General features: G+C 40.5%; 1 protein-coding gene across 6 annotated transcripts; it reads left to right on the top strand.

Annotated features, from left to right (window-relative positions):
* The first annotated feature begins 257 nt into the window (after positions 1-257).
* elavl2 (ELAV like neuron-specific RNA binding protein 2) lies at positions 258-26,937 on the top strand. Of its 6 annotated transcripts, none has more exons than XM_063900192.1 (9): positions 258-301; positions 1,008-1,081; positions 12,596-12,686; positions 13,215-13,455; positions 17,410-17,513; positions 20,605-20,758; positions 21,813-22,038; positions 22,630-22,668; positions 24,981-26,937. In XM_063900192.1, the coding sequence occupies exons 2-9, from the start codon at positions 1,035-1,037 to the stop codon at positions 25,309-25,311; spliced, it is 1,233 nt and encodes a 410-aa protein (XP_063756262.1). In that variant the 5' UTR covers positions 258-301; positions 1,008-1,034; the 3' UTR covers positions 25,312-26,937. The 6 variants fall into 6 exon arrangements, with proteins under 6 accessions (XP_063756262.1, XP_063756261.1, XP_063756265.1 ...); XM_063900191.1 differs by having other exon boundaries at positions 13,212-13,455; XM_063900195.1 differs by lacking the exons at positions 258-301; positions 1,008-1,081 and adding an exon at positions 3,131-3,419.
* The last annotated feature ends 687 nt before the right edge of the window (positions 26,938-27,624 follow it).

Here is a 27,624-nt window from a genome sequence, read left to right as displayed (position 1 = left end):
CACACAGTATTTCCCGGAGGACAAGCCGAGAGAAAATGTTTTCTCCTTTTTATTTGCTTTTCTGAGCTTAAAGAGCTTTTTGTTTATCTCTCCAGTAAAATACTGTTCTCTCTACACTTACTGACTGTGCTTCATTTGGTTTGTCTGTAAAGTGCTAAAAGATCAATTCCAATAAACGCTCTGTTTCTTCTTACATCAGGTTTCATTTCCCTGCATGCACAGCTGCTCTCCAAATGTAAAAAAGCGGACGTACTGTAAAAACTTCACCTTGAGTATTTGATCCAAAGAAATCAGTTACAACGTACGTAAGTAATTGGAAAATATATCAGAGGTTATACAGAAGCCTCCTTTTTTAGATATCAATAGTCAGAAATAAAACAAAGATTGCACAATTCTCAAGTTGCATTAGTTTAAAGACTAAGCAACACTATTTAAAAGATGGGAGTTTGTCAATACTGATTAAATGGAGTTAAATATGTGGACAGAAAAGTCCCTGTTGCCTTAAAGATCAAATCACAATACAACAAACAAATATTTAATTAGTTCAGCTGTAAGCTTCAGTTTTTGTTGAATAAAGGCCATTTCTCCCATGTTCCTAGATTAAGCTGTAGCCTACTGTCATGGTTTTGGTTAGCCTGCATTACGTATCACAGCGTCAGTGGGGCCTTCCTGGCAGAAACTCATATTTGACAGTCTACATTTAATGACATCATGGCCTCTATTGGGAAATCTCTCATAAGAGGGCTGTGTGTCAGAAGTGGACAGAAGGAACATACCACTGAGTACAAAATCAAACAATTCTGATTTAATCTAATGCACGGAAAACAATCAAACATCTGTAAGGAATGCATTTGTTGTATGACTCATAACAAAGAAATAACCACTAAGTTAGCATGCTAAGCTAACGTTAATATCACTTAAGGACATAAGGACGACATGCTTAACCTGGAACAGTTCTTCATCTTGCATATTATTACTGTACCAACAGAGGCTTCGTTTCCCAACAGAGAGGGACGGGTGAGAAGAATCACACCATGGAAACACACAGGACAGGAAGTAAAGAAATCTGGAACCAGAGGAGGTGAGGACTTCAAAATAAAACAGGAAATGAGGCAATGAAAACATTGTGCAGGTAGGATTATCAGAAAGTTAACCTGCTGCTTTAATATTGATTATCCAGAGAGGTATAGCAATGTGTTTACATGTTAGCATTATGTTAATGTGTAAGCAATGTTAGCATTTGCCATTTGCACACGATGAAGACAAGTTATTTTTGATGTTAAACCCGACAAAGTATTTATTAACTAACACATTTTGAATGTTAATACTCAGAGGCTGCTGCTCTCATCCTGCCTGTGTTTTTGCTTGAATCAGGATGCTATTTGTTTTTCATATTTTTCTTGTGTTTTCATGTGTGCAGCCCATGAGGGTCTGACATGAAGTCCAGCGCTCTGGGAGTCTGGTGAGGGGGTTCTCTGATGTTTGATGCCTTGATTGTTATGCTAAGAAACTCACTCACAGTTGCATGATATTTTATATGCGGTGTTCACAGAGTGTAGGACTTAAATGTGAAGGGGATTTGAGGGACAGAGCCGATCAGTCCTTTTGTTCAGGTGACTCTTGATGATTAACTGCCTGCACATTTCTGCAGAGTTACTGATTCCTCCTGATGACCTTCTCTGTATGATCTTTAAAATATAATCTACCCCCTACAAGCTTTAACAAATCACCATTAAAACAAGGCCAACAGGTCCATGTGCTGCTCGCTTTAACACTTCCTACATGCTATCTAAATGCTAATCCGCTAATTGATATTTTTAGCGAGGATAATAACTTCCCAAAAGTTCATAACACAAACTTTAAACATACCAGATATGGCTCTGTTTCTAATCATGCTTCTGTTTCTAATCATGCTTCATGTCCTGCTGGATTGCATTCTCATATTCAAAGTCTATGGTTTCTGCATTACAATAACAGGAAATGATGCATAGTGCACATTCTTAATGCTGCTACTTAACAATGCTAACACCAGGTTATATCAGAAAACATCACATATAGATTGATATGCATCCTAAGAAGGTCATGCTTCCTGTTTATTGTGTCCGTTTGCAGCAATAGCTATTAGTAAGATTGTCGTTTGTGTGTGTGTGTGTGTGTGTGTGTGTGTGTGTGTGTGTGTGTGTGTGTGTGTGTGTGTGTGTGTGTGTGTGTGTGTGTGTGTGTGTGTGTGTGTGTGTGTGTGTGTGTGTGTGTGTGTGTGTGTGTGTGTGTGTGTGTGTGATACTGTGTGTGACACTGAGAGCTGTCCGTGGTGCTGAATCGGGACACAGAGAGACCCGTACCTTTATAGTTTTATTGTAATACTCACCCATCCCTAACACAAATGCATCAGGTCAGTTTATTGTTTCCACGATGATGGTGACAGAATGAACATGTGGAATAAAACATATTAATGAAAAAACGAGTATCATTTGTTGTTATTATGCAAGGTGCACATTCTGAAACCCTTCTAAGAATGGATGTATAATATTTAGGATGATAGTAAGGGTGTATTTTTAAAGAGGCCTTATTTGGCTTTTAGTGGTTTTCTCTTCCCTGTAGTGTTCTAAAGGTTTTTGTGCATGTAAATGGTCTGCAAAGGCTAAAATCCCTGTGTTCCCTCCAGGAGTTTCTCTCCCACTCTCTCCCCCCTGCCTGAAATGCCTACCTTGGACTCCTTTGGCATTGTTACATGTCACAGTAGACGAACAAATTCAAATAGCAACATGAACATGAGCTGAATATATTCAAGTTGGATGTACGGTTGATATAGGATGGATGCATAGTAGCCTATAGGGTAGAAGGAGCAGGATGGATGTTATATGGATGTCTGATGTCTAACAGTGCAGTGAGTGACGGTGCGGAGGACGAATGGCACGCGGATGTCTGCCGAGATTGCTGCAGCCAATCCCCTCGCACAGCTCGTATAGCGAATGAGTGTGTGGTATGCCTCCGCGCTGTGTGTGTATGTGCATGTTGGATGCTTCGGCGGAAGGTCACAGACTGAGTGAGGTGGCTTGTATATCGCAGGTCAGGACTACTTCCTTTAAAGAGCTGCTCCTCGCGCTGCGCCTCCACTCAGTAATGTCGCGCGCGTGTGTGGTACCCCTGTGAAGAGAGACAGGCACTGCCGGCTTTTTTAATGATTTGATTCCTTTTATTTCTTCTGTTTCCTTTTCCTTTTGTTTCATGCTTCTGCTGAGAGGAGCTCATTGTTTCTGTGTTTTGATTTAATAAATATTTCATTTCCTCATTTTATCCTGTTTGTGTTGGCTTTTATGTTTCCGAGTTAAAGAGCGGAGCCGTCATTGTGACTATTGGCCAGGGTTCACTAAGAGATTGTTTCCTCAGGACGTCCGTAACTTTCATTTGTAGAAACGGTAAGATCTCTTTTACACTCATTACCCTGCAGCGCTGTGATGGATGCTGTGTGCATGCGACACTGAGTGACGCTGTTGATGCTTCATGGTGCTCTGACGGAGAGATGCTGCACATGTGCTTCTCTCCACATCTCCTCGTCTCCTCTCCTCCTCATCTCAAAGGTGTCAGACATGCTCCGGAGTGTATCTGTGTCCATAGGCCGAGGCACGGAGTCCGCACCCGGAGTTAAACTCACGGCACGTTGGGAATATCAGGACTATTTGGAGAAATATGGCTGCAGAAAACAAACCATCCTAACGATATTCAACCTGGATTTTATTGAGAATATTCATTTAAAACACGTGATTTAAACTAAGGCGATTGGAATGGTTTAAATGCACAATAAGGCTTATGATTTATAGGTTAAAGTGTTGCACTTGGAGTTCATTTCTGCATGTTGAAATAGGATTTCTGGTGTAATTGTAAGGTGTAACAAGCCTACAGTTCCTATCCTGAAAGAGATAAGACAGTAGCTATGTATTTTAAATGCTAATGCTACTTATCAGCATTCGTTGTTTTAGCTTTTTATATTTATAACGACAAAGGTAGAATCATTTTTCTGTAGGCCTACCTGTAAATCTCACAGTGCACCTGTAGTTAATCAGTGCTTTATGATGTATTTCCGGGCTGCACGCTCAGATTAGTTTACATAGGTTGGCCGTGTTCCCGCGTCCGCCCCTTTTCCGCTGCGCCAACATTGCAACCAAAAGTTTGAGTGCACACTGTATCTCCCTAAATACTCACAACGCCGAGCAGGTAAGAGACCCCTAGGGTTACTGTAATCAATTTTCAATGTGAAATGTATCAAATATATCAGCCGTGCATCAAATGTAGGCAGAGGGAATGCATTTATCGGTGGCGGCGGCTAGTCTCACACAGCGCCGTGCAGCAGGAAGGAACGTGGCTCTGGAGCTTTTGCGACACTTATTTGCGTAGAGCTAGCTTAATTAAATATTGCATGAGTGCGTGCTAGCTAACCTGTAGCGGTGTGTGTTTAAGCCGCAGTGTGTAACACACCGCCGCCTGCTGCTCTCTTCAGGACCAGCATGCACTTAACATTTAACAAAAATGTACTTGAAAATATTAATGATCGGTGTTTGGGTTTCCCGTGCTGTGGAGGATTTCGAAGGTGTTTCAGAGTTAGCATGCGGCCTGGTAGTCCGTGCATTTGTGCTGCAGTGCACAGGTGTGCCTCATTAATCAATCAGAGCTGCGTTTACCTGCAGCTTTGCGGCTGTAACATGCAGCTCAACGGGCTTCACATTAAATAAAACGAATAAATAGATTTTAGACTACAATTAGAACAACATAAATGTTTTTTTTAATCAATAAATGTCTATATCACTTACACCAGATATATAAATGTTACACATTGATTTAAAGATTTAAAATAAGAGCTTTGCCATTAACAATACTCCAATTTCAAACCTCTTCAAACCACTTTTTGTCAGACCGTTTTAGTGAAATACAAATATGTATGCATTGAGCATTGTAGTTCTATTTCTATATTTAATAATATAACTTTATACTTTTGCTGTGTACAATCATTTGCAACGCAGATATTTCCTGAATTAAAACTAAATTGTCAGCCTCTCTGCAGTTGTAGTGAAGATAAAGTTTCATGTGGTGATGCATTCAGGGTCCAGAGATGGACAGGTGTATGTCATATATTAGTAATTTCTCATTATGCTTTTCATTCTTTGTTTTTTTTAATCCATGAAATAATCATATCTCCTGTTATTATTTAACACTTATATCGACCTATGAGTCTGAGGTCAAGAAAGACTTCATTAGCAGGATATTTAGCCTTGTTGTGTATATATTATAGCTGTATTGTACATAACAAACAAAAAAAATGATTGCATGACATTGTATATAACTGACATTACCGTATTATGTTGCCGGCATTATATATCATATCTTGCAATGTGAAAAACTAGAGGTTTTTACCTGATGTCGACAAAGTCATTTTGTTTGGCAACTAAATCTTGAATCTGCAGGCCTCGGGAGTTTCTACAGTTAGGCCTGTTTGGCTTTTCAGTAACTGACTAATTGTGATGGTTGGATGTCACTCAGTAGCAATAAACTGTGAGAGATTAGTCATGGAAAAGGCGTTGCTTTTTACTGAGCAGAAAATAGGTTGTGGCACGCTGCGTTTGATTTATTTTCCTTACTGGAGATGGTTTGTTGTGCGAGGTGATGCACGCACACAGTGTGATGAGGATGCCGACACTAAATTAAATCATGCAGGTGATGCTGTCCACATGTTCAGAGGATGTTTTTTGGCACGTTTCCTCCTGACAGATCAGAGTTGGTCCTCCAGTAGAGTTTGAGCTGCAGGCGTTGCAGAGTGTTGTACAGTAATGTGCTGAATATAAACACAGGCGTGATCTTTGTCTCTGTGTTGCACCTTTTCCTGCTTCTGACGGTGTGCAGAGGGTGGCTCTGAATACAGAGCAGCTGATGTCTGAGGCCACTGGCACTGAGTCATCTGCAGTCTGAGGGTCAGGAGCATGTCTATATATTTACACTGTAGTAAGGCGAAGCATATTATCTACCTGTGTGCATCCTGCAGGGGGGGTGCATGCACATTTCACTATATTAGAGTAGATTTCTGGTATTTAAGTTATCTACTAGTATATTTTGTGCATTTGAGCTCTCTCTTGCTACCGAGTTAACATGGTTACATTTTCCTTTTGTATTGATTTAAGGCTACGTGAGAAGTGAGTTGAAGTATGATAGAAGATTGTCAAGGTTTATCAATATGCTGAATATTTAACCAAGTTCTTAGTCCATAGAATGTCTGAAAATTGTGAAAAATGTCCATCAGTTATTCCCTAAACTCAACATACATCCTGTAGTATCTCAAAACCTTCAAACTTTTCTCTCATAAAATTACTCAAACTAATGAATATTTTATCTAAATAGTTGGCTTTTACTTTAATAAAATGGCAACAAGCCCTCATGTTTCTATATTTCTGTGCTTATAGTTTGAGGCGTTGTCTTCTGTGCGTCTGCAGCAGCTCCTCCGGAGACTTGAGATCAGCTCTTTATTTTTTTGAGGAGTTGTTTCGTCTTTAAAATGGTTAGAAAAATAAAAAGTTTACCAATTATTATTTAACCTCAAAATGACATCCATCTCGGGAGACATCTCTTTGTTTGAGTCATTTTTGGATAAAACAACTCAAACTAATTCATGTGTTTTCATAATATGTGGCGGCTCGTGCACAAATGTTTGTCCTGTAGACAGGACATGCCCTCATGTTAATATATTTCTTAGTTATTATTTATTAGTAAAATTCTTAAATTGCCACAAACATTTGTCATTTATTCCTCAGTCATTCTTAACTCCCAGTGTTTGCATATTAAACAGATGCAAAACCAGACAGGTCATTTATTAATAAACTGACTTTCTGTGTTTAAGTTACAGCTTTTCTGCAGAAAACTATTCTTAAATAATACTTAATTGCCTCCTTCTGCAGTTTTAGTGAAGATATTTGTTATCCCATGCAATGATTATATCTGTTATTCCCTTGTTATTTATTTCTCACTAAGATGGACTTAACGAATGGAGAAAGTCAGGCTAAATTAGCAGAACATTTCTTTAGCTGAGAATTAATCCACACGCGGTTGATCGAATTGGTTTCTTGAGCTTGAAAATACAGATTCATGATGTTGTAAGTAACTGAAAGTGCCATATTGTGTTTCCCGCATTATGTCTTATGTATTGCAATGTGATGAGATAATGGACTTTTAACGAGAAGACAACTCTTCAGTTTCTTTTTGCAATTGAATCTTTCTGCAGGCCTCAGATGTTTCTAGATGACAGCGGGCCAGTTTTAGTTTTTCAGTAAATTGATTGATTGTGATGTTTACTCTTGTTGGACCTTTTTTTTTACATATAGGCTATTGTATAAAAATAAAGGGCGGAGAGCAGGAGGATGTTGATATTTTTACCTTAGTTCCAGGCAGATAATATATATTTGCTATAGATGGACATGTGTGAATTTTATTTCACACTGACTGTTGTATCTTGTTTATTTGAATATCGAAAAATTCCAATATTGTAATTTCAAGTGTTGTTTAGAAAAGGATAATTAGTGTAAGTTCTGATATCAATAAAGTTGTATAACAGTAGTGCACTGACTGTTTTTAGCATTGTGATGGTAACGCGTAGGCAGCACATTTGGCCTTTTTTATATATATATTAGTGTTGTCACGATACCAACATTTTCGTTTCGATACCGATACCAAGTCAAGAATTGCGATTTCGATACTTTTCCGGTACTTTTCTTAAAAAAGGGGAAACCGTCCTGAATGTCTTTATTGTGCTTTATTTTAAACCTGGAGGGGGAAAAATCAGTCAAACAAACTACTTATAGTAGATGAACTACGTTATTCAAAAGTGTACATTAACTTTGGATGATAACACAGGAGAAATAAAAGTGCTCTCTTTTCCCCTCGCTCCCTCTCCTGACAGCCAGTCGCATCGGTCTCATGCAGCTCAATGATCCAGTAATGAGAGACCCGACAGTGAAGAATAAACATATTTATATCTAGTTTAGCTAGTTCCACATGTAGATAAGATAGTTAAATGTGTTAGGTCTTTAACTTGAAGTACGTGTTTTGCTCTGCACGGGTCCCGTCACAAGGGGCGGAGCTGCGGTGGTGATCATGTAGAGCTGCGTGTTCTCCGTCAACAGAGATGTAGCTAAAGTACTTCCAGATTTTGTTTCTTTCATCTTTTTTGTCAACAATCCGAGGTGCATCGGCAATAGCACTCAGACTTGCAGCCATGCTCTCGTTTTGTCACATGATATGACAGCTAGAGCGTGCATGAGAGAGGGGAGGCACTGCAGTCACGGCTGCAGGGAGTGGAAGCAGAGCGCTGAACACACACAGGAAATACGGCGCTTATTAAAACAATGTCGTTCTAAAAGTACCGGTACTAATGAAATGGGGGAATGGTGTTGTTTTAACGGCAGGGTATCGCGATACCTTTCTAGTAGCGGTGCACCGTGCAACACTAATATATATATATATCCCCCACTATATCCTGTGCACCTATGCGCTAGTGTGGAAATTGTTTACTGCGTGTCACAGTACATTACACTCTTTATGCAATTCTATGTTAGTTTTTTCTATTTATTTAAGAACTCAAAAATGGTCAGAAATACTTCCTCAAAGTCATTCTGTCTTACAGTGTTTGCATGTTAAACGGATGCAAGAACAGGCAGGTCATTTGATCCTATACTGAGCTTTTCTAATTTTAATCATTTAAAATCATCATCATCAAAACATATTCGTATGCACCATTTAAACCAAAGGAAATTTCCCCATTTGTGTAAAAACAAACTTGGTAATAAACCTGATTTTGATTCTAAAAAGTTTGATAAGAGAGCAGGAAGATACCGGCTCAAGTTGATTTTTTTTTCTCCATAAGGTCCATACAGATTATATTTATTTCATATAGATGCACATGTGTTGCAGCTGGATGTTTTTCCACACTGACTGTGCTATCTGGTTTATTCTAATTATTCCTTTTTCCCCAAGTGTTGTTGGGTTATAATGCACTTTAGTTTGCAGGCAGACTGCCAGTTATATTGAGGGTTCCATCCCTTTTTACTGTATTTATTTTCTATAGTGTAAGTCAGCATAGCATTTGAAGAAAAACCTCTGTGTGGAGACATCTATGCTCTTCTTTAAATGTCAATCGGTAATGCTACTTTGCATGCAGGGAAGGTAAAAAGCAAAGCTAGTTTTGAGGTGTTGCATGTTGTTCCAGTGGCCCTACTCTGCTCATTTACAAGTTCATTGTTGTATTTAGTGCTCCACTCGGACAGGTTTCCATGCTTAAATGTTCCAAAAGACAACTACATGAAAATCTTTCCAGGTGCACATGTATAAATACATATCTCCATTTTTAATAGCATTTTCTTCCTATTGGAGCATCACATCTGTTTGCAGCGAGGACATGTTGAACCTTCTTGCATGCATTTTACTTTTCAAGGACGCGTGCGTGCGTGCGTGTGGGTGTTCTCGTTCTCCTATCTGTCACGCACACTTGCTCAGTGTAATCCTCTCCGGAGCTGCAGCAGAGCCTCCTCTTCCTCCTCTCCCTGAGTGCTCGCTGATCTCACTCGGGTTAAACAAGTTCATCACATTTCCTCTTCATCATCTACTGATCAAACAGAAGGTTTTATACACATTTTTTTTTTTTTTTAATTGACAGTTGCCTAAGGGAGAGGAAGCTGAAGGCCTTGTCAAATACCCTGTACAATCAAATAGAAAGCAATATAACTGAAATGATATAAAGCAGTGTGTGCTCATTGTAGAGCAGAGTTTATTTCATAAAAATATAATAATTAATAGCTATTTTAGCAAGTGTGTCTATCATATAATGTTTCTAACTAGACTTAGATTTACTTGAATATCTAATTGTAGGAAAACAGACACCATATGCATAGAATCTGAGTTGAGCGGAAAGTCAGAGAAAATGTTTAATTTGAATGTGGATCACCGGGATCCGACTCAATGCAGGAAAGAGATCTAAATAATGAATTATTTCAAAAATGATAATTGTTGTCCGGGAATAGATGCAGTATCATTCAAAGAACATATCAGTGCTGAGGAGTATTTATATTACCTTTCACCCCTAAATAAATCCTTTTAAAATGAAGGAACAGGTCACTTGTACACATTAAATAATGAGTAATTTTAGTACACTAGTAAAATGTATCATTCAGGATTTTACTTGTAACAGAGTATGTTTACACTTTGCATGCTGGAAGCAGTAAGAGGAGCTGGTGTTTCTGTGGTGCGTTTGAGGCCTCAGGGGGATCTGGATGCTGCGCTGGCTGCACGCTGAAAGCCTCGGCTGCTGCTTTTATATTTTTTTTTGGGAGAGGCGTCCTGCCAAGCGCTCTCTTCCAAGTGTTTATCTGAGAAAATGTTCCTGCCTCGTGGCTCCTACTCCGGCGGGACAGCAGCCAGTGTTTGTGAATAAAAAGGTTAAACACATGGAGATTGAAGGCAGACAGATTCTCTAACACAGTATGTTCTTGTGAGGATTTTTGTGGCTGAATATTGTTTTTAAAAATGTCTGTCCTGCAGAAACGTTGCACTGTATAAGCATATTTTCAGGCTCTGACTGGGTTTATATTTGGAGAAGGCAGATGGAAAGAGCAGCAGGAGGCAGAGCTGAGCTGCACCTCGCCTGAGTCTCTTACCTTTAATTACCATTATCAGCTGACATTCAGAGGATGATATGCAGCTTTGTTGTCTATTTGTGCTGAATGGAGCATAAACAGAAAACATCCTGTTGCATTGACAAATATCCTTGTTTCAGTCTTTGGGTGCAGCAAAACTCCAGTTTTGTTATGATTCAGGATTTTGTCAACTGATTTATGCTGATCTAAAGCAGTGAACACAATAAGCTGCATTGTTATTACATCTTGGAAGTGTGAAACCACTTTGAGATGTCCACATTTGTCACAAAACTAAATACTATCAACATTAAAATGAGCAGAATAGTTAAGAATACCACACAGGTTTCAGAGTGGTGATTACGTTTGTTTGAGGTAGGGAAATATCCAGTGTTGTGTATATGTCTATAATGTTGATACAGGTCGATCTATTTTTACCTCTATGGATTGATTCAGTTGGCTCTTTATTCTGCCGCTGTCTTTTTAATGAAAGTTGTTTATTATATCTCTCTGCATGTCCTGCTAACTGTCCTGGTTCAGAGTCTCTGTGATCCTCGCTGCAGTGCATGCTGGTCATGTGGACGATGAGCTACTCATCTGAGGTTATTGTTTGTTCTAGTGAAGAGAAATTTCTGTGTTATTGGGTCATCAGGGCCCGTTATGTAGTCTGCTTTGACCTTGGTTTGGGGACATGATGACAGAGATTCACATGAGTCATGAGAGGCAGGAAGCTGATGATGAGGAAGGATATAGATTTCATGAAAAACACACAAATATATGCCCAAACTGCTGCATGTTAGCCCGATTGATCCTTTTTTACTATGCAGGAAGTCACTTTTACCTTTTCGGTTATTGATATTATAGAGAAATCCTTTTTAAAGATCTGTTGAATAAATCCTCTCATGGATGAGTCGAAAGACTCTATTGAATACACACACTCCCTCCTGACTGCAGCAGATAAATGTCTATATATGAATATAAAAACTCTGTTAGATACATTTTTGAGATTCTCTCTGGAGATTTATGGATCATCTTCATTCCTGTTCACCGTACAAATGCGTTTCTATTTTCATGGAGAAAATTCATCTAAGTTATGGAAGGTTGACATTTCCAAGAGATGCGTCAAACAAGGTGAAACTAATTCATAAAAAGGAAACTAAATGCTCAGATTTTACTGCTGCAACCTGTGTGGCTCTATGATTCTTAATTTAGATGAAGAACAGACATCATGTGAATGTGCAGCAGAGTCAACTCAGTCTTATATGTTCCCAATTTGAAGATTTTACACAGTACAGCTGCACAATACATCAGGTTTCTATTTCTTTTTGCTATTGAGATTGCAACCCATAATCAAAGAGTTATTTGCTCTCTAACAGGGTCTTCATGCTTATGTGCTTAAGGCTGCACATTTGGTGCATATTAAATGAATCTTTATGAATTATTTCAAAACGCCAGAAGAAGAGATTCAATGATTTGTGTTAGCTTATCTTATGATCAGAAATGCAATATATCCCTGCAGCTGTATCTCGAATGTCCTCATATTTGACTGGTAGTTTTAACATGGTGCAGCAGTAGCTTTTATCGCCTTAGTCGTAGTGCAATAATATGTTAGTTTCATCTTTGTGGTGACTGAAGTTTAATTTGAATTCCCAGTTAAACTTCTGTTCGACGCACTTTGACTCATCTCAGATTATTTGTCCCTAGTTTATTGCTTAAGTATGAGTGTTTCATAGACTTATTGGAAAGTTGTGCAGTGTTAATTATTAATCCCAAACATTATCGTCTTCTTGATGAGAGAAATATAAGCAGATTGATTTGTCCTTCCAGTTATGATCCATTCCCCTCTCCGCCCGCTGATTGAACCACTGTCTGCTCTGCGATGTCTCTCTGACTGCTCTAACAAGAAGTCCTCTCTGTGTCCATGTCTGCAGAAGGCCTCTCCCAACTATCATGGCAGTGAGACTGTGCGATGTGGCTTCTCTTCTGAGAAGTGGTTCGTGGGCGCCGGAGCCTTGGACTGGGGTCTGTTGCATTCTCTTTTATCATTCTACACCAAAAATCTGAATTCATTCATTTTCAAAGCACTTCGGGGGTTGGTGAATGATTCTAATTTCTGGGTGTTTGTGTCTAGAAGTGAGGGCTTTATTGCTTCTTAAGATATGCACAGTGTGGTGTGATTGTCTGCTCTGTTAACAAAGGGTCTTCGTGCATTCAGTAGTTGCTGGTTCATTATTTTAAGCCTATGCTAACATGTTAATGTTTAAGAATTCAGCTGTGGTGGCACCACATAATGTCAAAGCATGGAACATATCCTGAGGGTATTCATGCTACAAACACACATTTAGATATTGAAGAGCCTACCTGACTACTTTTGAAAATTGAACAGCTTGTTATGCTACACCAAATGGATGTTAACACAGGCGGCCAACAAGTGCAAACAAGCTGCAACGGCCCTAAATATTTATATTGTGTTTTAATATTTCCAAGGTTTCTGAAGCTGCAGTGGGTTTCTCCTAATGGAAATGTTCTTACTTCCTGTCTCTGCAGCAGGTTATTGCTGCCATGGAGACACAGCTTTCCAACGGGCCGACGTGCAACAACACGAGCAACGGGCCGAGCACCATCTCCAACAACTGCTCCTCCCCGGTGGAGTCGGGCAGCATGGAGGATAGTAAAACAAATCTTATCGTGAACTACCTTCCTCAGAACATGACGCAGGAGGAACTCAAGAGCCTGTTTGGCAGCATTGGAGAAATCGAGTCCTGCAAGCTAGTTCGAGACAAAATCACAGGTAACACACACGTGTTCTCAGATCCTGTGGGCTATGAATGTGTTGGCTGCATCGTTTTCACCATGTTTGAATGTTTTTATAAAATATGTGGCATGCAAATTGAAGGTAGAGCTTTGATTAATCAGTCAAAAGGACATTTCCTCAATTAATCATCTCAGTGGGAGTTTTAGATGTTGCATTGATGCAGCATTTGATATTTTGCAATATGGACCTTTTTTCTTACACCATCACTTTGCATCTCTTTATGGAGAATATTATACACTTCCTTTACATTGCAGCATCATAACGACTGTTATTGAATGCTAAATACATGCCTTAATATGTGGGATTATGCTAGTGCCCTAAGCAAAATGAAAAAAAGGAGGCTCTAGGCCAGGAAAATTGAAGTGGTTACTACTCGGAGGGTATTTCATTGGTTCTTGACTGCTGGAATTTAATTTGCATATTGGAAGAGTAGAACATCATTTTAGGGTTATTTGATGGGGGGAGTGCAGCTAGTCAGTGAGCAGGTAGATGGTAGCCCAATTCCAAACAGACACTGGTCACACGCCGAGCTGCGCGCATCCCTTTCTTCTGGTGGAAGGTGGGAAGGTTTGTTGGAGAGTAAAACTACAATTAAATAAACAAGTCTGTACATGTGTATAGAGATATACCGACCCCTTTCTATATCCCACAGAGAAACTAAAAATAAAGTTGACCTTGGCTTTAAAAATAAATCTAAATAATCAACTACACCTGGGTATTTGATCCTAAGTAAACAAATAAAATAAAAACGTAGCAACCTTTCAGTCGCATCTGGATGATGAAATTAAATGTCTTCTTTATTTTGCAGTTTACCACGTAATGTTTGCACCAAACTGCCTGCTCCATATCAGACACAAACAGAGCTGAGTCCGGTCAGGTAGTGCAGGGTGAGGATTGAGTCAGGACTAGTGCAGTCTCACTGTTGGAGGGCTTGATAAACATTCTCCCTTTAAGGACACCTTGGCAGTGAACTGGCACCTCTCAAACTACCAGTCCACACTCTGTATTTTTGGTCTGATTTGTATTGTGTCTGATGGAATCTTCAACCAGCAACCCTTCAATTCCCAAGTCAAGTCCCTACAGACGGAACTGAACCCTAACCCCGAAACATCAGCATTAAGAATGTAAGGGTCTTCTCATCGAACAGAGGCCGCATGGCCAACAGTTCATTGTCTTGTTTTTCTGCTTGCTTCCCTAACCAGTGCACTTTCTGAGAAGCATTTATATTAAAGGTGCATTTTTAGTAAATCACTTTAAAAGAAGCAGGACAGGAAACTGCAAAGAAATGGCAGACGGCAGTGTGCCTGTTTGTGGGTCTCATTATGGACTTACTGAATTCAGACGAGGATAAAAGTGTGTGGCCTTACATGGAGTTTATGTGGCTATGCTCCTACACAATTGCAATTGCTGGTGTGTAAGATGGGCTGAATTGGCAGGTGGTGATGGTTTAAAATGATTATACATGTATGATGGGATGCACTCAGTTCAAATGCACAAATTATTCTAGTTTTTCATTTTTTCTTAGAAGACAGTATTCCTGAGAATAACAGGTTTGGTCTTTTAGGTGACTTGTAACCCTTTAATCGTGAATCAACAGTAATCACAGCTTGGAAGCAGTTTTACACATGCATTATGGATGTTCCCATGCTATCTTGTGTGTCAGACTTTAGCTCTGTCCGGAAAACCTGCAAATCACCACTGAGTTTAATAAAACTGTTTCATGTCTGCTACATGTTCTTCCTGTTTTACAGTGCTGGGAAGTTTGTTATAACCTGTTTCTAGATTGCACCTTTTTTACAGAGAGAAACAAGTTGTTTTTTTAGCTTCTGAGTGGATAACAGAATGTCTGAATGTAGATGGTGTGTTTGTGGCTCTCAGCACCAGCTGATCTGATCAGGAGTAATACAAAGTCTGTTTTAATAAAGAAATAGAAATGCTGCTCCCTGACTGTAGAAGATTCCTGTGCATTAAACTAATGGATCTTAATGCAGACATTTAAAGAGCTTCCATCTGAAAGGTATTGACATGGTTAAATAATGGGTAGATGATCGCAGTCACCAGCAGAATTGGGGCGTGAAAAACTGAGTTGGGTAAAAAAGACTCTGTTAATGTAATTCAGAGGCTGCAAGGTCTTCCTGAGGCTGGCTGCTCTGACTTCACATGAAACACTCTCCCTGCAGACGCTTGCTCTGTCTCTGCTTTCAATGCCGTGGATTTAACTCAGCCTACATCTGTGCACTGCATCAGATGGTGAGTAATCACAGAGAGATGCACGGTGCAGCATCTCTGTTGTCTTCCTCCTCCAGCGTTTGCTAAAAGCACTGCATAGAGAAGTGTGTTTGGTCAGTTGATTTGAAATGACTAGGTTAGCGACGTTTGCCAGCTAGCTTACAGTAGCTTTGCAATAATATCAGAAGTAATCATGTGATCACATTGTTCAACTAAGCCAATTTAAAAACTTACATTTAAGGTAAGTTTCAAACAGTGAAGGTTGGCTAAATTTATAATCCTTGAAATACACAAGCGCTCCGGTCCCAGCAGTGGGCTTCACTTCTTAGTTTCCTCTGGGTTCCTTTTTCTTTAAAGCTTCTTGCAGAGTTCAAGTTGGTAGAGACGTTTCTTCATTTGCATGTGTTCTGGCGCATTGTGTTTTTATATTTGCAATGTTTCTGAAGCGGCAGCATGTTTCTCCTAATGGAAGTATTCTGGACTAACGGTCACGGTAATAACCATAGGAAGAACTCTATTAATTTTCTCCCTGATCTGCTGCTTTCTCTGTTTTACATCATATTAAATGTAACATCTTTGGAAATTTGAACCCATCACCTTTGACAAGATGCACATTTTTCCCTTTTCTCTTTTTGGTAAAAAGAGAAACTAGTACAAATGTTTGGGATTTATGTAAGTGATTGACATGTTTGCTCCCTGATCTGGTCTCTGGAAATGCCTTGATGTGAATCTGACCCAGATTTCCTCTCGTATTAAGCTATTAAGTTTATCACAAGTTTCCTCTGCGCTGCATTAATATGCTGAAGCAGCTCAAGCCGCTGAACTTGACCGCGCTGGAATTGCAGAGAGACCCAGAGAGTGGGCGGAGGAAATTGAATTGTCTCTTTGCACATAGAGAGTGGGTGTCAATCTATTGTACATTTAGAGATAATCTGCAGAGGGAGGGGAACACACTGTGAGAAGCAGAGCAATTGCCTGTCATTATTTATTTAAGACATGTTTGAGAAAGAGTTGTTTAGAGGACCTGCTGTCTTGTCACATGCTGCCAAATTATTAAAATCCACTGATTTACATGATGCCTGTAGGGTTATCAATACAGAGCTGCAGGGATTTCTGTGTTGGACCCTGAAGGCAACATCTTCCTGCTTCAATGGGAATTTTCCTTTGGATTATTGCAGAAAATACTCTGTGGCAAAAAAAACGTTTAATTTACTTCCAGGTTTTGTTCTGCAGGATTATCTCCATATTAACACCACTTCATGAGTTTTGAAGTAAGAAGCTGATATTAGGCTATAAAGGCACTACAGAAAGGTCACATGACGTCATGTCACCACAGCTAAGCTAAAGGCAGCTAAAGTTGAGCGTGACGAGGAAGTGATAAAAATGCTTACTCATGTCAGGGTTTTAGGACTCTTTCCTGCAGCTGTGTTCCTTTCGTTGGATGCTGGTATGTTTTTCTGAAACCTGACTAGCATGTCTAACTCTGGGCCTGAACATTGTAGTCCGTCCAATAGAAAATCTTCAAAAAATACACCTTGATGGCTGTTGTTCCTTCAGGTGGAGGATTGATGCACTGCACCATGATTCGATAAAGACAGTTGTGTTCATATTCATTTGTTCTATATATATATTTTATTCTTATTATTTTTGTGGGGTACTTTTGTTCGTCAGTGACGCTTCCTGTGTTACTTTGTGTTGCAGGGCAGAGCCTTGGCTACGGGTTTGTGAACTACGTGGACCCGAAGGACGCAGAGAAAGCCATCAACACCTTAAACGGTTTGAGACTCCAGACCAAAACCATCAAGGTGAGATGTAGTGCATAACTTATTTATTCCTCTCTGAAATCTGTTCTGCACAATCCAAGACATGCCGCTCACTCTGTTAGGAGTCAAGCATAATGAGGCTGGAGGAATGTGTGGGGGGGTACCTATTGTTAATCTGGGCACACTCTGCGCTGCCTCACCTCAAGTAGAGCAGAACTGTTTCTATGGTAGCATGTGCTGTGCAGGGAGGTGGCTGCCATTAGCATTCATCAGGCGGTGTGGAGAATCGTCTGCTTCATACAGAGCTGCAGGATTCATACCATGTGATATCTTTTACCAGGAGTTAGTCATATCCCTTCTCCACACAGCCACGGCAATGTCTGTAATGGAGAGTTCATGTTTGAATAGCAGCAGATCTGTGAGCTGCACGCCTGATTATTCCTGAATCTGACCCTTGAATATGGTACTGGCAGCTAAAGATGAGGCGTGTTATGAACCATACCGAACACATCTTCCGCTGCTCATCTCTTCATCACTCTGAAAGCCGAGCATGGAAACATTTCACTCATCCTTAATTCTCCTCCTGCACTGTCAGAGTTGAGGAGGAGAAGCGTTAGCAAATATTAGCATCAGATAAAGGTGAGGCTGAGTGCCTCCACTGTCAGAATTAAATTGATCTGAGATCACAAAAGGTTAGTCCTTTTAAAATGATTAAAGGAGCCCAGTTCAGCTTTCTGTGGTGTTCCCTTTCCTGTAATGTGTTCTATAGGTGCTTGTGCGTGTAAATGGTCTGAAGAGGCTAAAATCCCAAAGTTAATTTTAATAAATACTGCAGGGGGTTATTTGATTTAGTAAGGTGTATAAACATGCATTCTAAGCAGTGTATCTGTTGTATACATTTGGTGGCAGTCTGATTCATCAGAGTGTGATGATGTATTGATCTGGAGGATGGCTCTGGCTTTATTGACAGATGTTGATTTATGCTGCATATTTCTGCAGCTCTGCACACATCTCCTGCCTTCAGAGCTTGATGATTTTTAATAAGCCGCCTTGTCGTTCTGTTGTCTGTAGAGATGATGAATTTATTTCTAAATTAGAGCTGTCTGCACCGCGCTGATACTGCATCCATCTCTGTCAGATTCACATGGAGACACTAATTCCTCACTGTCCATTTACATGACCTATCAATACAGAGCTGCAGTGAAGTGGTGTTTTTTTGTTTTTGGAGTAAAAAGCTAACGTTAGGCTATTAATGAACGGAGGCACGGCCACAGGACTTGGCGCCACCAATGTTAAGATGTCTCATTTAGACACTTGTTGCAACCGTTGTTTTTAAAATCACCAGTGGGGTATATAAAGATGATAGTGTATTTTAAAAACAATGGTTGCATATATACACACACAGTGGGGAGAACAAGTATTTGATACACTGCCGATTTTGCAGGTTTTCCCACTTACAAAGCATGTAGAGGTCTGTAATTTTTATCATAGGTACTCTTCAACTGCGAGGGACGGAATCTAAAACAAAAATCCAGAAAAACACATTGTATGATTTTTAAGTAATTAATTTGTATTTTACTGCATGACATAAGTATTTGATACATCAGAAAAACAGAACTTAATATTTGGTACAGAAACCTTTGTTTGCAATTACAGAGAGCAGACGTTTCCTGTAGTTCTTGACCAGGTTTGCACACACTGCAGCAGGGATTTTGGCCCACTCCTCCATACAGATCTTTTCCAGATCCTTCAGGTTTCGGGGCTGTCACTGGGCAATACGGACTTTCAGCTCCCTCCAAAGATTTTCTATTGGGTTCAGGTCTGGAGACTGGCTAGGCCACTCCAGGACCTTGAGATGCTTCTTACGGAGCCACTCCTTAGTTGCCCTGGCGGTGTGTTTTGGTTCTTGTCATGCTGGAAGACCCAGCCACGAGCCATCTTCAATGCTCTTACTGAGGGAAGGAGGTTGTTGGCCAAGATCTCGCAATACATGGCCCCATCCATCCTCCCCTCAATACGGTGCAGTCGTCCTGTCCCCTTTGCAGAAAAGTTTCCACCTCCATGCTTCACGGTTAGGATGGTGTTCTTGGGGTTGTACTCATCCTTCTTCGTCCTCCAAACACGGCGAGTGGAGTTTACAGCAAAAATCTCTATTTTGTCTCATCAGACCACATGACCTTCTCCCATTCCTCCTCTGGATCATCAGAGTCATTGGCAAACTTCAGACGGGCCAGGACATGCGCTGGCTTGAGCAGGGGGACCTTGCGTGCGCTGCAGGATTTTAATCCATGACGGCGTAGTGTGTTACTAATGGTTTTCTTTGAGACTGTGGTCCCAGCTCTCTTCAGGTCATTGACCAGGTCCTGCCGTGTAGTTTTAGGCTGATCCCTCACCTTCCTCATGATCATTGATGCCCCACAAAGTGAGATCTTGCATGGAGCCCCAGACCGAGGGAGATTGACCGTCATCTTGAACTTCTTCCATTTTCTAATAATTGCACCAACAGTTGTTGCCTTCTCACCAAGCTGCTTGCCTATTGTCCTGTAGCCCATCCCAGCCTTCTGCAGGTCTACAATTTTATCCCTGATGTCCTTACACAGTTCTCTGGTCTTGGCCATTGTGGAGAGGTTGGAGTCTGTTTGATTGAGTGTGTGGACAGGTCTCTTTAATACAGGGGGCTTCTTAAAGAAAAACTAACAGGTCTGTGAGAGCCGGAATTCTTACTGGTTGGTCGGTGATCAAATATTTATGTCATGCAATAAAATGCAAATTAATTACTTAAAAATCATACAATGTGATTTTCTGGATTTTTGTTTTAGATTCCGTCACTCACAGTTGAAGAGTACCTATGATAACAATTACAGACCTCTACATGCTTTGTAAGTGGGAAAACCTGCAAAATCGGCAGTGTATCAAATACTTGTTCTCCCCACTGTATACACACACACACACACACACACACACACACACACACACACACACACACACGATAGAATAATTAGCAGCCAGTGTTTGCAGGCTGTCGGTTAGAAATGGGTCACAGCGTCTGCTCTTGAGTCTCAGCACATGAAACGGAGATTTTGATGCATGTGTTTAATGTGCGCTCTGTAACGTGCATTATTCTTCTCTGCAGGTGTCGTACGCACGCCCAAGCTCAGCCTCAATCAGAGACGCTAACCTGTACGTCAGTGGGCTGCCGAAGACGATGACTCAGAAGGAGCTGGAGCAGCTGTTCTCTCAGTATGGACGCATCATTACCTCACGCATCCTGGTGGACCAGGTGACCGGTGAGAACCCCCAATCCCCTCTCTTCTCTCCCCCACACACCCTGTCACAGCCTGGCCTTGGGGTTGTGAGTGCCCCAAAAGTGCAATTTTCCACACGAGGTGTTCATAAATGTGTGTGTAAAGCAGCAGGACCTAATCATTCCTCTTCCCCTGCACTCCCTGAGGTGAGCCTAATGAAATGAATTCAGAACTGAAACACTAATAAACACATCATCCTCCCTGGGGGCCATGTCCCTCCCTCAGACATGATGGGATTGCTTCTCTTTTCTCCCATTATGGAGGATTCTGTTAATGCAACAATCTGTGATCAGTCGGTAAGAGAAAACTCTGAAACTCTGCACAAACATCATATGAATGTACTCCATAAGAGCAATGCAATTTAAACTACGAGCAGATTGTTAAACAGCTAAATGTGCAGCTAGGCGCAGTCTGGAGAGATGGTCCTCTGTGTCTTGGCTAAGGCTGGTTGACTGAGAGAACAGTCTTGCAGGGCTGCAAGAGGTAAATAAGACCCAGGAAACATGTGGCAATTAACTTGTAACGTAACTAAAGGTGTATAAACTCCAAAGAGCTAACGAAGTTAACTAAATACTATGTGTAAGAAGTAATGTCAACTTGACACAGCATTTAGGGATAGGCCTTTTGGATTATGGTTAAAACAGTCACAATTAGTCGATGCAGTCGGATTCCTATTATTGGAGAGTAGGAGTTCATAATTAAATACATTGGAAAATAGCCTTTTTTTTAAGAAATCCAGGAATTACAACAGACAACATCGCTAATGTTGTTCAGGATTAAGAGTTTCAGCACATCATGTAGCCCTGTTCCTCACATTCAGCAACACTTCTGATACAGCAACAATAATTGTAGTAATGTGTTTTAGCTGTTAAAGCTAACTATACAACTCTGTCACCTTGTGCAGCATTTCACATGTTTTCAGAACGTTTGGGGCAACACTCCAGATCAGGGTGAAAGAAATGTTTTTGTAAATGTCCCCTTCAGCCTGTCTTCATGGCTGATGGGAATGAAGTTGTGTGGATGTTTTTCTCCTCAGGTGTGTCCAGGGGGGTGGGCTTTATCCGTTTTGATCGGCGTGTAGAGGCCGAGGAGGCCATCAAGGGTCTGAACTGTCAGAAGCCCCCCGGGGCTGCAGAGCCCATCACGGTGAAGTTCGCCAACAACCCAAGCCAGAAGACGAGCCAGGCGCTGCTGAGCCAGCTGTACCAGTCCCCCAACCGCAGGTACCCCGGACCCCTGGCCCAGCAGGCACAGCGCTTCAGGTAAGGACAATAACATACAAGTCGTCGCTGCATTTCTCCTGCTGTATATTTTTGACGAATATGAAAGCGAGCTGAGCAGTAGATGGTCTGAAAGGGTGGAAAAGTTAGTGACCGTAAATGTGACCAGCCCGTTTGAAATCAGTCAGATGTTGCAACGTTCATTCTGAAATAATCCTGGATTTTTGTGAAAAACTCAGGGTGTGGTTGATCAGTCATCATGTTATGTGACATGTTCTGCTGAGTATTTACAAAATAATCATGATAAGAAATCTGTCTCCCCTTCCAACAATGCATTTATCTCAAAATGTGTTTCGGGAATCGGTGGTGAAAATTGTATATTTGAATGTATTAGTCAGATTATTTGTCCTGCTGCTGGGACATTTACAGCATAACAGCAGCAGAAGTAGAGTGCAGCTTTATTTAAAAAAATAATGAAATGGGTAGCAGCATTTTTTAGCTGGTATGAATGTTCAGTAAAAAGGTTAATGGAGATATGAATTCCTTATATCAAACCTTTTACTCATCTGTCATCCTGTAATAATCAAAGACAATCTTTCCTAATATATAAAGGAATGTGTGTGTTTTCCCCAGGTTGGACAATCTGCTGAATATGGCGTACGGAGTGAAGAGGTAAATAGATTTTCTTTAATTGATCCTTAGGGAGGTTCAGAGACAGTGTGAGGGGATAACTCTCTCTGTGTGTGTGCAGCAAGCAGCACGGCAGCAGGTAGCTCTGATTCAATATGATCAAAGCAAACACTGCAGCGTGTACACACATGAACACATGACGTGTGTGTGGCTGTTTGTCTTTACAATGTTAATATTAAATATTATACAGAGGAACATGAGTGCATGTTAGAAGAGGAAGTCACAATGTCATTGAACTGAGCAGGATCGGGCCTTCTTAAAGGAACACCCCAATACATACGGTAATCGATTCCTCCTACCTGTGCTGCTGTTTACGCTTTACTTGTGGTTAATAAAGTGTAAATAAATCAATGTAAATAAAATATATATATAGCAATGTTCCTTTCCAGGTTTAAGCCCCCTCACTCGAGCTAAACCACCATGTGGTTGGGAGCAGTTTCCTGCAGGAAATACTGCTGTTGAGGTTTTAATTTGTGCAATAACCCTTATTGGATTGCAGTTGTGAAGTCTTGTCGAGTGAACATCTCCATAATGACAAATGCCTGATTACGGAGAGGTTGTAGGTGGAAGAATTAAGTTAAGTGCAGGAAACAATTAAATGTTAATAAATTCAAAAGTGCCTGCTAAATGTACTCAGGCGGAGGCCTACATATGTCCACAGGAACGGACAAGCTGCATACAGGTGAATGCTACTTGTAAAGCTCACCTGCAAACATACTGATCCTGTTGATCTGATCAGAGGTCATTGAACCAAGTTGTGAGTTTTAAGAAGAGTTTAGAGAACGATTTTACGTCGCTGTCTGAGGAGAGAGCAGTGAAGGTGTTTAAATCCAGACACGATGTCGCAACATGTCAGAATTAAAGTGTGCTCTGTGTCGACACAACAACAGACAGACTTTCACTGTGTCTTTCTTGCTATTGCACAAAATTGCACTCTTGTATTTCTAGCTCGGCTGAAGGCATTGATCTAATATGGACAGCGCCGTCCTGTTTTAAACTTTGTTGCATCAGATGTCTGCAGGATTCTCCAGGATGCCAGTTTGTCTCAGCTCACTCAGTGAGAGCAAGTGTGATTGAAGTCCAATCCGCTGAGAGCTCAAAGCGCGACAATGCTCGGTGATTTCTCGTGTGTGTGTGTGTGTGTGTGTGTGTGTGTGTGTGTGTGTGTGTGTGTGTGTGTGTGTGTGTGTGTGTGTGTGTGTGTGTGTGTGTGTGTGTGTGTGTGTGTGTGTGTGTGTGTGTGTGTGTGTGTGTGTGTGTGTGTGTGTGTGTGTGTGTGTGTGTGTGTGTGTGTGTGTGTGTGTGTGTGTGTGTGTGTGTGTGTGTGTGTGTGTGTGTGTGTGTGTGTGTGTGTGTGTGTGTGTGTGTGTGTGTGTGTGTGTGTGTGTGTGTGTGTGTGTGTGTGTGTGTGTGTGTGTGCGCGCGCGCGCGCGCGTCCTCGCTGCTGCAGCACACCTGTCAGGCTGCATGTTCCCGCAGAGGCCGACTGGAGCAGTTAATCTCCTCCGACACCTGCTGCAATAATTTATAGGCTCCATGCACTCACTTTCTCCTGACTGCAGAAACCACATTCCCCAAAAGCTTTTCATCCCACTGTTGGCACAACGACTGGCACATGCCACATTCTTCCTGAGTCTGGTTCTGAGTAAATGCCTCTGTTGCAGCAGTGTGTTCTGCTGTCTGTGTAATATGAGATCACTGCACTGATTCACTTATGTGGCACATGGTAGTAAAGTTTTGTAAAGTGTTATTTGTCTAGTTTTTTAAAAGTTATTAGGATATTGGTGCCTAATTCATTTATTTTGATTACTTTCACTGAAACTTTTTTCGCAATGAGGCTATATCAGAAAATCCTTTCTCAAAATGCACATTACCTTATTATGTAACACGTACAGATATGACAGATGCTCTTAGCTGTTACCGCAGTCAGTGCTGTAAGCTTAGCGTCTTCTGCAGAGTCTGATTTACTTATAAAAGAATCACTTGCACGTCCCATGATTTATGAGAAGAAATGTGTTAATACTAAGGGGGAATTCACTAAGAAGTGAAAATGCACTTTTTTTGCGGAGGATAGAAGTTATTGTTTGTTGTTATTTTTTTCTATGTACCTTAACTTCTAAAGAAGTTATTGTTTGTTGTTATTTTTTTCTATGTACCTTAACTTCTAAAGGCTCAAACAAATGCATATCACCTTTTCTGCAGATATGAAAGTGAGCTTTTAGAGCTGTCCGTTTAGCAGCGGTGCCCTCTCCCTCTTCAGAGTTTGTGTCTCTGTGTGTCTTTCTGACTCACAGCCGGTTCTCCCCGATGGCTATCGACGGCGTCAGCAGCCTGGCGGGCATCAACCTCCCTGGCCACGCTGGAACCGGGTGGTGCATCTTTGTTTACAACCTGGCGCCAGACGCAGACGAGAGCATCCTGTGGCAGATGTTCGGCCCGTTCGGAGCGGTCACCAACGTGAAGGTGATCCGTGACTTCAACACAAACAAGTGCAAAGGATTTGGTTTTGTCACCATGACTAACTACGACGAGGCCGCCGTAGCCATCGCCAGCCTGAACGGATACCGCCTCGGGGACCGAGTGCTGCAAGTCTCGTTCAAAACCAACAAATCACACAAAGCCTAAACCCTTGTGTGTTTCCGTGGACACAGGAAGAGTAACTTCCTACATTAGTAAACACAGCTTTGTGAATCAGTGTTACGAAGGAAAATGTATCGTCCAACAATGTGATTTACTTTAATTTTTTTTTTTCGCTACGCTTTGAATCTTAGTATTTAAAAAAAAACCTGAGGTGTGAGCTGAGACTCGCAGGAGGACGACGGGTTTGTGTTTTTGTTGCACATTAAGTCTTGTAAAGTTCTGCGTTGTGATTTATTTTGTATTTGTGTCCTGAGTTGCCTTCAGGTACGTTTTGCCTTCAGTGTTTAGCAGTTCTTCTGTTGAACTATTTTTGTAAGTATTCTGTTCATTGTAATATGAGTTGTTATTGGTTGGCTGCATAATGTTGTAAAATTAACAGATAAAAAGACAAAAAAAAACTTCTTAAAGCAGTACCTTGCCAAAGAGCTAAGAACCTCTTTGATGTGGGTTTGAAATGCATCTATTTTTATAACAAGAACAATTTGGAGACACTTTTTACTGGACCTGGAACAAAATATTTTGACTTTGAGAAATATCTTCATATTGTGAGCTTTTGAACTTTACAGGAAAGTTTGCAGAGGTTGAAATTTCTGGGGAGATTTATGATGTAAAAAAAACCACTTTTGAGATCTTTGTATTATCTTTAGATTATAGGATCAATAACTGTGCTGGTTTGTAAAATCTTACACGACTGGCCCCTCTGAATCCATTTGGACAAAAATACTGAGGAAAAAGTGCATGCTAAATTATAACGTGGAGGTATCTTAAAGGTAAAATCAGTTCTTCCTAACGGATCCCTTCAGATGCAGCTTCTTCCTCTAAAAACATCACCACTAAGAGGGGTTTTTACATGAAGCCAGTGAAGGCAGCAGCCGGTCTGGAGATAGTGGAGGAATAATTTGTAAATAAGTCCTTTTTATGTTTATCAGTATTATTTTAGTTTGGACTTCATTGGAAAGTGTGATATTATAAATATCTTTTTTTCTTTTCTTTTATGGAGTATGTGAGGTATTTTAATTTGGGATATTAACTTCCTCTCAGTTGGACTCCTGATTTCAAATCTGTTGTTTGGTCTGTAGATGGTAAAAAAAAATTAAAGACTATAGACTTGTTTTTGTTTTTTATATATAAACATTATAGATATATATTTATGTGGTAAAGAATGATTATAAACCACTTTTTTTCATACTCATATATATGCATATAACCTGTCTTTAAATGGTGTATATTGCTTTATTCACTGGGGGAGTCTGAACACCACGTGCCCCCCTAACTGAGCAGTGTGCTATGCATTATTCTGATTATCTGCAGCTGCTTTTCTATTCCTCTTTGTGTTTCTGTAAACGAGTTGTGATACCTGCTGCTGTGGGGACACATCTGCGGAGTCATGCCGGACTCTCGTTTCCCCCCCACCCCACCTTATCTCAATTCTTTCTATAATAATGATTATTTATTTGGAGTTGTATAGTCTTATTTGGTTCACAGCATTTTTTTCTGGAATAGAAACTTTTTGTTGAGTATTTAAGGGGATGTACGTGTTCTTTACTTTGTGTTTGGATACTTTGGAGTTTTTCCATGTTCAGTACATCAATAAATAAGTTGAAGGGCAAACGCAGCTTTGTGAACGGATGATGTTTTCCTCTGCACGCAGAACATGTTTCCGTCCTGTGTTTAGTTGCACCCTGAAAGAATATGCAAGCTCCGACTGTCCCTTTGAACTGCATTTCTTATTTTTTGTTTTTCTTTTTTTTAAATGTGATCTTTCCTGATTTCTCAACTTGTATTTGAATGCGATACTATACAAACTGCAAACGTTATGCTTTTGAAGTGACCCCACGGAAAGCCATATTGATTACAGATCTTATCGTGCATGTTGCAGCTGCTCTCATCTTGCACACACATTGCTCCTTACATGCTGCAGGAAAACAGGATAAGGTTTCTCTGACTGGTGCTGTAAAATCTCTCCGACTCCTGACTGCTGCTGCCAGGCAGACGCTACAGTTTAATATTTCTTTTGGTATCATTTATTTTACATTTAGCAACTGTTTTTGCCAACTATTTAGCTTTCTTCTTGTTACACTCTTTGAATTATTTTGTTTATTCATTTCAACTAATCCATTAATTGCAACTTGAGCTAGCTAACTGTCATTTCACTGGTTTAGACTTGTCTTTGCTAGCTAACTAGTTCACACCCTTTTAATACTTTAATACTTTATACTTTCCAACAGTGCTAAAGTGTCCCAACTGAAAATGGATATTATTTTGATGCTTAGACATGACCAGTGTCTGAATTACTTG

This window comes from Eleginops maclovinus, chromosome 14 (genome assembly GCF_036324505.1).
Source record: "Eleginops maclovinus isolate JMC-PN-2008 ecotype Puerto Natales chromosome 14, JC_Emac_rtc_rv5, whole genome shotgun sequence".
NCBI classification, from domain to species: Eukaryota; Metazoa; Chordata; class Actinopteri; order Perciformes; family Eleginopidae; genus Eleginops; species Eleginops maclovinus.
This window is presented reverse-complemented; position numbering and strand designations above follow the sequence as displayed.